Source organism: Manis pentadactyla, chromosome 10 (assembly GCF_030020395.1).
Source record: "Manis pentadactyla isolate mManPen7 chromosome 10, mManPen7.hap1, whole genome shotgun sequence".
NCBI lineage: Eukaryota > Metazoa > Chordata > Mammalia > Pholidota > Manidae > Manis > Manis pentadactyla.
In genome coordinates, this window is record NC_080028.1 from 74,519,035 (window position 1) to 74,533,763 (window position 14,729).

At 36.4% G+C, this 14,729-nt stretch overlaps 1 protein-coding gene across 2 annotated transcripts in view; it reads right to left on the reverse strand.

Moving 5' to 3' along the window:
• Positions 1-1,560: 1,560 nt before the first annotated feature.
• The window catches only part of SMG1 (SMG1 nonsense mediated mRNA decay associated PI3K related kinase), a 97,519-nt gene continuing 84,350 nt past the window's right edge, over positions 1,561-14,729 (reverse strand). For both annotated transcript variants that reach the window (XM_036917101.2, XM_036917103.2), the window contains 9 exons: positions 13,764-13,901; positions 12,470-12,622; positions 11,204-11,383; positions 10,226-10,453; positions 9,393-9,604; positions 9,130-9,236; positions 8,066-8,245; positions 7,875-7,981; positions 1,561-5,890 (listed from right to left, as the gene is read on the reverse strand). In XM_036917101.2, coding sequence (XP_036772996.2) covers positions 5,813-5,890; positions 7,875-7,981; positions 8,066-8,245; positions 9,130-9,236; positions 9,393-9,604; positions 10,226-10,453; positions 11,204-11,383; positions 12,470-12,622; positions 13,764-13,901 — 1,383 coding nt within the window. In that variant the 3' untranslated portion in view covers positions 1,561-5,812. The remainder of the gene's footprint in view (positions 5,891-7,874; positions 7,982-8,065; positions 8,246-9,129; positions 9,237-9,392; positions 9,605-10,225; positions 10,454-11,203; positions 11,384-12,469; positions 12,623-13,763; positions 13,902-14,729) is intronic.

The window sequence follows — 14,729 nt, forward strand, 5'->3', positions numbered from 1 at the left end:
CGGCCTGACCAGGCCATTGGGCAGCTTTGCCCAGATTTGTGACTCGGAGACTCCTGCCCGCCTCATGAGGTTTTGAGGACAGGTGAAAACAGCTATTGACGTATATGTCTTGCAGTTTTCCTTCCTATTCCCTTAGGAGTAAGGCCTCGATGGGACACGGGGCGAGGGGTGGGGGTTGGAGTGCAGCATCTGAGTATAGTTTGGGAACTTGTGAAAATGCCCCGACTTAAAAGGTTAGCTTATTTACACGGAGTCTTTAGGGAAATTCTTTCTGGGGCATTTCAATTACTTTTCAAACTGCGAGTTACCTCACCAGAGTTGTGACAGAACATTTCTACATTACGTAGGTCATATTAAGGAAAGATATAAGCCCTCTCATAAACAGTGCAATTCATAAGCAATTTAGGAATTAGATGAACTAGATTACTACTACTAGGTGAACTAGATACTACTACTATCTAGTTCTTCCAGGATTTTTAAATGCATGGACAATTGCTTTTTCATTATTCAGTACAAATAAAATCATGCCAGATTTGTGACCTGGTCAGATGTATTTCAGGAAGACATACCACAGCTTTTAACTTCTAGCCTTCTGTCTTTTTATAGCCACCTATATTATGGCAAGAGGTTTAAGTTTTTTAAAAGGGTTTCTTTGATAACAATCAGCAACCACAGAGCTAGTGAATATATACTGAGCGCTGAGCACAAATCTTGCTACAGGTACAGAAATACCCATTTCCAAAGGAGAGGCTACGAATCATGACTTTAAAAATCGACGTTTCTACTCTGGGAAATCAGCTTTCACCGCAGAATGCTTCTGGTTTTCACCCAAGCTCCCTAGGTACACCTTAAAACTTCAACACCAGCTTGTGAAGCTGAGGTAGGTGGAGTAACAACTCAAGCAGCACCAGTTTCTCAGGGAGTATTCTACACGAGGAATGTGTTCCCAGACCTATTTGCAACTTCACAGCCTACCACTGCTATTAAGGTCATTCTCTAAACTTCCAATTGGCCTAATAAGAAAACTACCTTTGGAGTGTAGCTTCCTTTTGAACTTTGTATTACAAAGGCAGGATATGATCTTTTGAAATGGGCCCAACAGTTCATATAAATCCTAACAAATATAGCAGCATGCAAATGCAATCTGATTTCCAGATATTAAAACAAGCCATTTTAATTCTATTTTCCTTCAGAGCTTTCATATACATGTCAACAATGTAATATAGCAATTTTTAAAACAAAATTAAGCCTGCACCTTTATAATGAGAAAAAAAACTTCCTTATTGAAGTAAAAATTCCACTGCTGTTCAAATTTTGAGGGTTAAAAAACCTACTTTTTGAGAAATTAAAAAAATTTTTTGGAGACATTAATGCTTTAAAAAAGCCACCCATATTCCAAAATTGTTTTCTGAAATCTACTTGAAGCAGTAAATTAAGAGCTACGTCTTTCGAGACTTTATTTTTTGAAAAACAGGTATTTCATACAATCTTTGCCATGTTAATGCAAATATGCACAAAGTAGGCATGTATTTTTGTTTTCCAAAAGATGTATTATGAACATTTTCAAGAAGCTGGTGTGACTTATTCAATTTTTAATCTTAAATACAATCACAAAATTATATCCATCAAGAGGCATTACAACCTTTTGTACAGAGAAGCCACTTTATACAATATTACTAGGACAAGGAAGATTCAGTTCAACTCAATTTGCTCTTAGAGTAAGGGTTAAAGTAACAAAGTACGATGTTGCCACTGACATTACAGGTGGAAATACAAGGGAAATTTAAAACAGAAATATAACTATGACAATTTAAACAGGAGCTGAAACTTTGTCAAAAAAAATAGCCTGTTTTGAAATAACAACATTCTACAAGTCTGCATTTCAGAACAACATGCAATTGCTTAAGCTTGCCATCTTCAAAAGTCCAACTGAACTGACATTTTTGCATTAGTACAAGAAACAGTTTTTTCCCAGTAAGCCCAAATTCCCATAGAAAGCAAGAGACTCTAAGTGGTTCATGTTGTATCAACTAACTAAACCTTGAACTTATGAAACTCAGAGTTCATCTGTCCTTTAGTAAGTAAATAAAGGATGGTGAACTGTTATCACCTAAAAAACAGAAGTAGTGAAGCAAACCCTGAGGGGTTCATAATACAGTGATTTTCCTCTTCCCCAATGTTCAGAAAAATCTGTAACACCAGCTAGTTTGTTATCCCGCAAGAGGACTCTTAATACAGCCCAAATACTAAAAACAAAAATCTAGCCTGTGACCCTTACATACTATAGTCTACCTCCTTGATTTGGGAGATGGGGGATGGAAGGAGGGGGTCCTAGCTCCAAATGAGGCATTTTACAAGCTCAAGAAGATAGAATGGAGGGTCATTGTTTTTCCTATTTTATGTAAAACAGGTACTTAAATGTGCTAATAGTAAAGCACTCATTGATTTCTCATGCATATGAATAGGAGTAACAGGCTAATTTTAGGTGCTTTAACAAGAAAAGAATGGAGAGAACAGAAGAACCAGCTCCTTTGATTTTAGTACTGCCCAAACAAGTTAAGCCCCAAAAGTAATTAAAATATGTGGAGGAAAATAGGCCAGGAAGACTTTTCAATTTAAAGTACTACCTATAATACCCCAGATTTAAAAGGACCTAAGATTGCACATCAAGTCTAATATTTGGCTGTACTTGCATTGCCCTGCTCGGCATTTATTAATGGCTCTTTCCTTAAGTTTCACACATCAGAACAACCACAATTAAAAAACATAGATAGCACACCAAACATTGGACAATATTAAAACTACACACTAAGCTTAGGTAATAGACACAAGTCTTAAGGGCAGAAGTGATGGAAGTTCTTTGTATTACAAACCCTCACCGTGAACGTGGGGTTTGGGCTCTAAAAAAAACAATTTTGGGAAGTAGATCAAGAGCTTATTAGTTCTCACACAGCAATCTCACAAATCTCAAAAAAACAGAAAACCCACAAGCATCAAGGAATTTTCATAATCACCTAGCAAACTATGTTAAGAACTCATGACCAGAAATAAGATACAAGACACACCAAGGAAATGGAATAAAAGAGAAAGACAGCTCCATAAACCACTGAGCCTCCACAGCTTTTTAGAGGAATCAACTAAAATTCAGGCAATTCTAGAAAAAGACAGCAAAATACTTAAACTTCAATTTCCAAGGGTATTTGAAGAGTTTGTAGGTTATTCTATACCCTCTGAATCTTCCAAAAGAAAGAGAGAGAGGGAGAGGGGCAGATCCCTGGTTTTCCACTGGTATTTTCTATCAAAAATGTATGACTTCCTAACTACAGCACTCTGAACTTTATATTATTTTACAAGATAATCCCCAAACTGTCTTCTCAATCTGCCAGGGCTTTCTGCCACTGATTAAATCTCCTATTGAATTCCACACGATAGTTCAAAACAGCAATGCTACATGACTGGCACAATGACTTCCCAGATGAAGCCAAACTGTACAGGCTGGGGTCTTGTCCTGAGTGCCTGTAAAGAGCAAGCTTTGAAGTCATCAGTTATTCATACCTGCCCCACAACCAAGCAAGTATTTGCCATACTATTCTCTGAAGGACCATTTAAAAATAAAAGCAGTGGATAATTGACCAGAGGCATGTGTTTTTGATGTAAGCTGTTTTGTTTTTGCTTAAGGTGCCAAGTACCTCTGAAAAACCTGAAATTCACAGCAATAAAATTCATCTATTTCATTTATCTTCTCTACCAAAGAAAAAGCAATTTCTGAATACTACCTGTAAGAATAAACTACTGTGAACTGGTTTTACCATTGTTATAGGAGTTTCTCCTTGTGACAATTAAAAATGTTGCTGAAAAGACTGTTTAATCATGAGAGAGCAGAGGTAATCAAGTGAATTCAGTAGCTCCCACAGTCTCTAAGAAATAAAGCGGCGTGCAAAACACAATATGGCATTATTATTCCAGGTAGGTTGTTTTGATTGTGAAATAAGGTTCAAAATGAGTATAATAAAATTTGATGCCCTAGGTTCCTTAACTTGCCTTTAGGAACATGGGTATTCAAAAATACCACTTTCTGGCAATACTTTTCAAAGTATTAAAAAAGCACTGATAACTGAAGTGCATTCTCTCATGGGCATTTCATTATAGATTAATGTGGCAATAAGAATACAGAAAAGGCCAGAGCTATGTGGATTTTTTCCTTAATACCTTTCAAGTTTGTGAAGATTGGCAACCAGAAAGTGATCACAGTCCTAAATCTCTAAAATGCAAGAAAAATATACTCCATCAAGTCCGTTGTGTTGATACATGCTTTTAAGAATCCTATTCTTCTCTGGATTTTTATTTTGGATCAACAATTGAGCTTATACCATCAGTCAGTACTGAACTGCAATGCTAAATTTAAAGAAACCTTGATCATGAATTCACCATAATGTATTACTGAAGAGCAAACTATTAAAATTGTGCACAAAGTAATTCACAGACTAATAATTGAACTTAATTAAAAGATGTTGGTGGTTCTCACTTTTGCTGATGTTTCATGTACATGTCCTTGTACAAGCCAAGTAATAAACTAAAGGGAGCACTTTTAATTCACAGGTGTAAATTTAAACTATCAAATGAAAACCTGAATTAAAAAAACATTTCACTCTACCTCCACCAGAACATCACTTTATTGTTAATCTGTCATCAACAATGTAAAACTCTAATAGGTACTCTATTCTGGTTTTTAAAAAGGTAAAAGATTACATTGGATTAGCTACTTTCTATGAAAGAAACTACAGCAATCACAGAAAAGGGAAAATTTTAGTGACTTCCAAAAACTGCACACTATAAGCAAAGGGGAGTGTACATTAAATCATTCTGTTAGATTCATTACTTTTGAATGCACAGTGACAATTGTGGAAACTGTACATGATAGAATCACAGAAATGACTTAAATAACCAGAATTACATTTTGTAGGTGATCATCAGGCCTTTAAACAATCCTTGAATTTTCCATGTTATCAGTGGTTTTGGAAAAATTTGTCTACTACTCCAAATATAAATTGTTAATAGCATCGAGGTGGAAGTATATGAAATATAAGGATTGAAATAAAAGTGAATTTGAAAGATGGCTAAATCTACTAGATCAGGTCAAGGGGGAATGGGCAGGTGGTGGGGGGCTGGGGAGGACAACGATGGGGTGGGTTTTTTCCCTTCATTTCAGAAGTAAGTTCTTCCAAAGTAGTGTGTATCTGTTACATAGCTCTCTGTTTTCAGTCCATTTCTGAAATTCATATCGCATAGCCTTTTGTATCTACTGGTCAACCCAACCAGTACTGTTGCCAAGCAACAGGTGTTACACAAGAAGCTGAATACATCAAATCTTCCTTGGCTGTGATTTCTTCGCGGCCCCAGTTTTCTCTGTTTCTGAGCTGGGTTTGTTTTTCCTGGATTTACACACAGGGTCAGGTGGAATGGAGTTCCAAATCACGCTGTGCTCCGCGGCATCCCGATTTCTTTCTGCAACTAACCTCCTGACACGTTTGCAGCTGTTCAGTGGCAGAGAGACAATCTCCGTGTTCAGGCAGTGAGCTTTCTTTCTTTCACCCTTGACCCTGGGGTTGCAGGCCATGGTGTTGGGCGTATCCCTGAGTGCAGCTGTCCTGCAGGATTCACTTCCTAGCGCACCAAGATTTCCTAGGTTTCCTCAGAGTAAGCCCCCAGTTGCATCACCACCGACTGTGGTGTCGCTTTGGATGCCTGAGGCTGAGTTGGTTCTGTTGGATGTCTGACCTCGCTTAACCAGACTCATCTACTGTCTTGCCATTCACACCCAGGCTGTCCAACCTTCATACAGCTGAGCCAAGTTATCTAGATTAGTTGCTTCCTTAATGACATAGTCAACCTGTAAAAATACACAGGATAGTATTTAAACCCATTTAAACTTGAAAGGACACAGTTCATAGGTGAATTATATGAATTGTGTAAGAGTTAAGTTTCTAAGCACCCAAATTAGTTACCCAAAGGATGTGTAGTTGCTATGGTGGAAAGGGAAGTTAAGTAGGCTGAGCTTCCCTCAATTACGTAGCTTACAAAATGCGTGTCTTGGGTAAGTGACAATCCCTTCGAGCCTTATGACCCTTCGAGAGAGCCCCCACTTGACCCCAGAGGTGCTTCTGGGAGTAAACATGTGAAGTCACTGGGAAATGCTCAGATGGTAAATAAAAAAGTACTTAGCAGAATCTGGAACATGGCTGGGTGCTCAACAAATGCCTGTTGATTCTGACTCAGCTGTATTTTCTTTAATAGTGAGATATATTATACTGTAATTGTAATTATATTGCTTAGCCCTTAGTCCAATTATATTGTAAATGCTCAATATATGGCTGCTGAACTATAACCTATGCCAAAGTGTGTGCAAAGAGCTCTATACTTACCCCACTCCTATAAGCCCCTTAACTATCATATAAAATTTAGTAACTATCAAAATAAAAAGCACAATAGCCAAGTATCCTTTAAAAAGATGGACAGAGAGCTAAGACGGATAGCCATGAAAGCACACAACCCATTAACCTACCAGAAAGTTGAAGCAAAAATACCCAATTCAGAATGTCATCCAGTTTTTTACAAACTTGACAAACTATCTCTCAAGAGTGATTCTTGACCAAAAAGAATTTGAGCTCAGGACCCATACAGTGATGTTAAGTGTTTAAAATACAGAAACTTTCCTTGATGGTGTTAAAATTGAATTTTGGATGCCAAACCATCAGAATATAGGATACACAGTCTCAAATTTTTACCCCATAGGAAAAAAGGAACATTTGTAATGGAGAATTTAGGAGAACATACCCAACCAAATGATCTTAGAAACACCAAAGATGGCACACACTGACATGTGTCCCTTGACATAAAATACTGAGGAAACATCCTACCAACAATGTTGTGAATCTCATTTTATGAGGAAAATATCAAACAAATATGAACTGAGGCACATTCTGCAAACTAGCTAGTTTGGACACATGAAAAATATCATGTCATAAAAGGAAAAAAAGAGAAAGAAAAGGTTCAAGAACTATCCTAGACACTAAAGGAGACTGAAAGTAGAACAAGTTTATGAAATGCAGAACAAGCTTTGACTAGATCTTATTATGCAGTTAGGAGGTGGCTTAAAGAGAGAAGGGCTAGGCAATAATGGACCTTTCAGAATTATTGAAGAAATGTGAATATGGACCGAATGTTAGGTAACATCAATGGTTAAATTTTCCTGAGTTCATCAGAATGAGGTGTTGTGATGTCTTCAACTAACTCTCAATGGTTCTGAAAAACTGTGTTACGTACACATACACAGAAGGATGAAGCAAATGTACAAAAACATTAACATCTGGTTTACGCCTATGAGCATATGTAAAACATTTCTGTAGGTCTGAGAATTTTCCAACAGCTGGAGGAGAAAGAATTCACTCTCAAATTTACACATCCAATTTTAACTAATGAGAAAGTTTCAGAGTAATGACTTCAGACAAACTGAAGCTGAAGAACATTTTATAGATACTATTCCTGCAACCAAAATATCACCCCCATTTCATTTGAAACCTTCAGATAGTCCTTTTTAAAATTAACTGTCCTGTGGCAGAGAAGAGAGGGTCAAGTCACACCTTAAATTTCTGTGCTGGGGAGGAAGGAAAGTGCTAATTGGGCAGAGTTAGAATAAAATGGTGACTATTTAGTAATTCCAGAGCTGTGTTACTCAAAGTCTTCTAAATCCTGAAAACAGATTTCAGTTCCTCATTTATTGACGAGCCAGCAAGGATATGGGTAAGGGGATCTTTAAACTGATACTGTTCTGGTATCACTGAAATGTGTAATTCAAGTTTAAAAAAAATGGTCACCTGTTCAGCAACTGTCATCCTCCTATTTGGATCAACATCTCGGCCCTCTAACTTGGCTTTCACTCTCTTCCACACACTCACAGCATATGAGTTTCTCTCTTGCACAGCTATGAAGCAATGGAAACAAACATATGTAAGTCAAACCACCACTCTCTATAAATACTTAAGGCATCATTAATCTAACTAATTACCTTTCCCAGTCTTAGGGTCTCTGACGGCCTTTTTAGGACTACAAGCAACACTCTTGCCAGTTCCTGGAACCGTGCTTGGTGGAGTATCTGCTGATGTAGCAAGATTTTTCTGAATCAGCTTTTTAGCATTCTGTGACATGACATCAGGCTGAGTCTTCTGGCCAGTGTTGCTCCGGACTGCTATAGAAAGAGTTGGCAGCTCAATTTACATGTAAACAGAAAATGGTGGGGACAAAGAAGAGACAGCAGGGCGGTGCTCTCTCACTGATCAACTACCAATGTATAGCCTTGAAAACAGGTATGATTTTACAATCTTAAAGTCCTTACCCCTTGAAATAGCAATTGTCCTAAAAACAGAGCCTAAATAACTAGGCATTCAGATAAAAATTTGAACAACAATGCTCACTAGGTTTTGTGGCATCAAAAAACTATACGTCTTTACTGTCCGACAATGGTAGATTAAATGGGTAAAGTCACAGAATGGCATATTAAATCTGGCCATTAAGTCATCTTTTGAAAGATTATTTAATGACAGGGAAATTATCAATTTAATATTAAGTGGGAAAGGCAACAAATATTGCATTCACAAAATAATCTCAAGTTGTGTGCATGCATAAAGAAGTTAATCACCAATTACATAGTGGTTTTACTGCTAAGGGAACTACACATTTTCTATCAATTTTTTTCTCTAAATTTCCCTAACAGGCATATATTTTATATAATCACAAAATAAATTATTTAAAGAATGTGTGAACACAAGTTATTTTTACTCTTTTACATAAGTACTTTTAAAATAAACCAAAATTTGTTCAGTTCCATATGACAGAGTTTAGGGAAACCCTTTGAAAAGGCATTAACAATAAACATATTAAGACACTTATACTACAAACATCTTAGCATCTACGTGTAGATGTTAACAGATCAAGACACTTATACTACAAACACCTTAGCATCTACGTGTAGATGTTAACAGATCAAGACACTTATACTACAAACATCTTAGCATCTATGTGTAGATGTCAACAGATCAAGATTCAGGTCTTTCTGAAGTATGGAAGTCCTACCTGCAGCAAAGGATGGCTGATAAGTAGCAGATGATGTTGGACTCGAACATTCATTTGTTGCATCGGTGACTAAGGGTGATGCAAAACTCACTAAATTATTATAGATACTGAAATACAAAATAAAATGGCTTATTTATGAAATGCTTTGCCAAATAACTACTTATAAGTATGAACAAAACTGAGAAAAATGAATGAATTAAATACAACTTACTATACCAGGTGTCTCACTTACATTTTAAATTTAGACCAGAAGGCATTCTTACCTCTGACTTTGTGTTTTTAGTTCTTTCAAGGTGGGAGTTATTTCCTGGAGCATTTCAACATGTTCTTGACTTCGAACTTGACCCATAGCCTGGACTAATGTAAACAGCACTGTTTGAATGTTGTCTTGCCATGATTTATATTCACCCAAGAACTGCCTAACACTGTTCTCATAAGGAACATCTTCACCATCTGCCAGAGCAGCTTCTTCATCCTAGAATCAGTATGTTAATTAAGAAAAATGGTACTTGTTTCAGTAATAACTTTGTCAGTCACCTTCTGAATAATAGGTAATAAAGGGTTTTTTAAATATCAATGTGGTTAATCTGTTTATTATAATTTAACTCCTTTTCTATAGGAATCTTTCCAGCACAAAATAAAAACTCCAAGTAAAAATGAATCCTAAAATAATTTACTGTTTTGTAATGATGAAGTAATTTAGCTTTTCCTGGGGGCTCAGTTTCCTTACTCTCTACAGATTATGTAGGATATTAAAGGGAAGAGACAATATTTCATTCATTTTGGAGGCACATTATGAGTTTAGGGATAAGGGTGGGGAGGAGGAGGAAGAGAAATTGGAGATCTAACTACTCTGTTTCGGCTCTATTGTAAGTAATATGACTTCGAGTGAATCAGTTTTTTTAAGCCTGTTTCTCTTTGTTCAAAATAAGACTACTACTATCTCCTTAAAAAAGAAAACACAAATTAACTCAGTTACAAATTTGAAGATACAGTCTTAGAGACATTGTTTATATGTCATTATTTTCCCATAAATAAAACTACTTGAAGTTTTATTAAAGGGAGAGAAATTGTATGTCAGTGGTATTAGTCTTACCTTAGCCATTGCTTTCAGGAGATGTTTGACATCTCCAAGCTGCCGGTTATGACCAGTGAGCACAGTCTTTATATTATCAACCAGATTCTGAATTGTTTCACAGACCGTTTCTATCTGTTGCTCTTTCTCTGTCTGAACTGCCCTCTGAGTAGACATATCCTGGGTCAATTGTTTGTGTGCTGACAAAAGCCATTCAGAGCTGCCAATAGGATGTTCAAGACTGGTGTCCTAAATAGAACAAGCAATCGTTTAGTTTTAAGTATCAGGTGGAATAATGTATGATTCTTTTCTTCATCATCATCATAAGGTATTAGTTAACTCAAGCTGACATGAAAGACTTCAATTGCCAACTTATGAATTAGTTACCTACAATCTATGAAATACAAACTAAAATTTTTAACTTTTCTGAATAATCAAAAAGGGAAAAAATGCTTAAGGTTTAAGAGCTAAAAAATGTTATCTGGAATAACAAAAGTGATCTATAGCTGGGACCGTAAACCCACTGCAAACTACTCTTTAAGATGCAACCGGAGCTTTCTAATACAGAGCCTAAAGCTTTCCCACAAAATATAAATGCAAAGTTTGTCAACTTGCTCTTTCTGAACTTAACTCACCTGCTCAGCATGCATCTTACACTAGCCCTCTCTCTGCTACCCTATTTTTAGTGCATCTGAGTCATATGCTGTCCACTGTCTTTCTCCTCCCTCTCCAAACCTATACAGTACTTCCAGCTGTAGCTCCGAGAATCCTTCTCATTTTTTTATTCATTGTATTACTTGGGTAAATTTTAAGTTCCTTGTGGGCTAAGAGCAAGGTTTTATCATAAATGCATTTCTCATAACAACATCTTATATAAATAGTCTATGCTCAATAAATATAAATTGAGTGAATACATTAAATTGATTTTTGATGGTATAACAATGGCCTTATTGTTTGAAGCACCAATTCTCGTTGTTCACATCAAGACTAAAGACTCACCACTCTCTGTAACAAACGAAGCTCTAACTCAGAGACGGAACTGTTAAACTGTGATGCAAATGAACACATTTGCTGACACCGTTTGATTAGTTCAAATAATGCAGCATCCAGGTTTAAGGCTTCTGCAGTTCTAGTTCGTAAACTTTCAAAATGAATGATATTGCTGCACAGGAAAGTGACCTGTGAAGAGGCAAAAGAGGGATAGAACCATGACAGTGAGGAAGGGAAATGCAACAAATGACATTAAAAAAATACTACCTATTCATTTCCAGAGTTCAGGGTTATAATTGGTTCTGAAAATCAATGAATGTATGACAGTTTTTGGAAATAGACCTGATCCTCATAAAGACTGTTAAGTAAATGAACCATTTTTTCTTGATGCTGTTAGGTCTGAGATGGCCAAATCACTAAAGTATAATTAGGTAAGTTTATCTTCTACATGACTGTTTTTACACAGAAACAGAAAATTTATTCCACAATAAAACTGCTATCATATTCGGTTGCAATTTATTTGTGCTATGTCCAAATTTCCATTTGGAATGTTCCTCTTCTGCTTCTATGCCTGCCCAACTTTATAATAGGAATCACAAAATACTCAGTGGATATTTGACAATATAAGCCTATCTTTCAAGGTTTGGGAACTTTATTGTGATTATGTACTTCAGCAGTTCTTCTCTTTATAGATGCACTCTGAAATATTAACAGAAAAAATGATATAATACTTGGGATTTCCACTAAATGTGGGATGGGAAGGAGGGGCAGGAAGTACAGAGGAAATAAAATAGGACTTATGTTAGTATTTATTAAATTTTGATGATGGAGATATGGGAAATCATTAAATTCATCTAATTTTGTGCCTAAACAAAAATTACATAGTAATTTTTCTGTTTTTGTTTCCTCTTTCCCAATCACAACAAAGTTAATCCACAAGTTCTGGCAAAATACAAGGTCATAAGACATTTTATTGCCATGTGGAAAAATAATATTTGGATTACCTTAGTTGCATATCAAGAGAAGCTTAGACAAATATGGAATTAAACTATTTTCCAACAGAGGTTGAATCCACTTTGTATTTAATCGGGAGGCAGTAAGAGTCCAGGCTAATAACTGGTTGTGAGCTCAGCCTAAGGGACTGCCCCTCTCCCATGTATTGCTGGGAACTAGATGGTGGGCTCTCCAACGACCCGGTGTCACGCCCAGATACAACATCCCATCAGTTATATAATCCTTAACTCAAAACAAAGGCGGTACCACAGGTCACAATACCTGACTTGCTCTTTGGCTCTCTTTAAGGACAAGGTTTCTTCTTTCAGCTATTGTTGCTTCAAAATCCTGTAGTACAGGTGCCAGTGCAGGGTTGGCACCACCTGCCCACTTGAGTCGCTGTTCAATACTTGCTTCAAGTGCTGCTAGTTTCTCCTATAAAAACCCAGCAGAATCTCAGTGAATATTTGACATTCTCCACTTCCTTTCTACTGAGAATTTTATATAAATACAGGAGAGATTCAAAAGGAGGATGTGGCGTATTTAATTTAGACAACGTCCTTAACAGAGTCACCTTTTGGAATTAATTTCATTTTGAATATTTAGGGCTAAACATGGCTGGAGAGGTTAAGGACTAACTTTCAGTTTATTTTCTAAAATTTGCAGATATTTCATTTTCATTTTTAAATTAAGTAGTCTTTAAAACGAAACACCTGCTACATATACCAAATTCCTACTGCACTATTTGTGCTATCTACAAGAAAATCCATTTAAACGTCTGATTATGAAAGATGAAAATCAGATTCCCACAAATTCAGAAGTTCATGAATAATGGTAAAAATTTATCCAGATTATCATAAGGTTTTATGTTACAGTTATTTTGTATTTATTCAATATTTCAGGTGGAGAAATTCACATTCTCTTTCCCCTGCTTCCCTCCCTCTTTCTTTCATACAATACAACTCTAAAATAAGAAAAGGCAAGAGCTCATTCTAAGTTAAAAACTAGGACTAATATTCTGTAGACTAAATATATATTTACCATCACCAAAAACAGTTTCTCTTATTTAAAAAAGGGAGGTAAGATTAAGTGTCTAGCTCAAACAATAAAGAAATACAATCAATAATACTTTGGAAAAATGTTCTGCTGCCTTTGGCATCACAAAATTTCATTAACAACAAAATAAAGGTTAAGAAACACCAAGGCTTCTTAGATATTATTAATAATAAGCCAGATACGTTGCTTATACATATTTCAGAGAACAAGTGTTCAAGTTTTTCCACAATCACCAAGATCCCCTTATAGTATAAAGGCATAGTAATAATCAATTTCATTAAAAACTTGAAATATTTAGTATGTTTCTATTTCTGATTCAAAATATACTGCTACCCCGGAGTTAAAGATTCAGTCACTCTGGACGGTAAGATGTAAAAAAATAAAGAGAAGTGAAAAAGGATCATGCTCCTGTAGTTTAGAAGCCAAAGACAGGCATGCAGGTATATGAAGAGGACTTCATCATAATGTAGGTTAATTCTCAAGGCAAGATATGCTGGAAGGAAGATCTGACAAAACACACCTGAACTGTTCCAATTGAAGTTTCAATTTGGCTCAGGGTATGGAGTTTCTTTTTCATGCTGGTTAGGATGGCTGACCGAGGGGGCGGTGTGACTGACATGGCCTGTGGTCTATTGATGAGGAGATCTTCATGCTGCCACTGTTCAAAGAAAAAGAAACATAATATAATCAGCAGGGAAAAGACATTTTGGATAAACAAGGGGAGGTGTGAGTCAGGGCTGTGGGAATGGGGTGGGCTGGGAGAAGTAACAGAAGAAACGTACAAAAGAATCACACCAGGTGAAAATTTTCCTGAGGTAGAGAAAGGCTGATTTATTTCTTGAATCAGCAATAGGCAACTGTTCACACAGTAATTACAAAGATGTTTCCTAATCTATGTGAAAGTCTAGTACACAATCTCCCCAACATGATCTCCAGCTGGGAGGTTGAGATCTGGCATACTCAGGGATGGGAGGGCTGTCTGGCACAGAGGGTAAGCAAGTGACTAAAAGAAAGAATGGCAGCAGTCACAGAAGAAAGAATTCTCCAGAGAACTTGCAACTGACAGAAAGGGGCAGGCAACTATTGACAGAGGATCAAGCCATCTTGTACATGCTATATAACATGGCGCCAGAAGACCCAAGGGACCTTTAGGCTACAATTTTAAAGCATTATGCTTAGAGCTTATAATCTTTTCAGATAAACAAAGCTTAAAGAAATTTTACAATGTTTTTTATATAGCTGTCAATTTTTCAAGGGAATAAACCCCAAAATATTTATTAAAAATTTTCAGCACTACATTCTTTAGAAGAAAACATACCAAAATAGAGTCACAATGTGCTAGAAGGACTGTTAATACATAATAAATGCAACTTCAGAATTTGAACAAATTACTTTTCTTGACTTATATAGTGAAGAAAACAGCTAATGATGAAACTGCAAAGATAAAGAACACTGTTTCCACACACTGGGCTGAAACCACCAATTC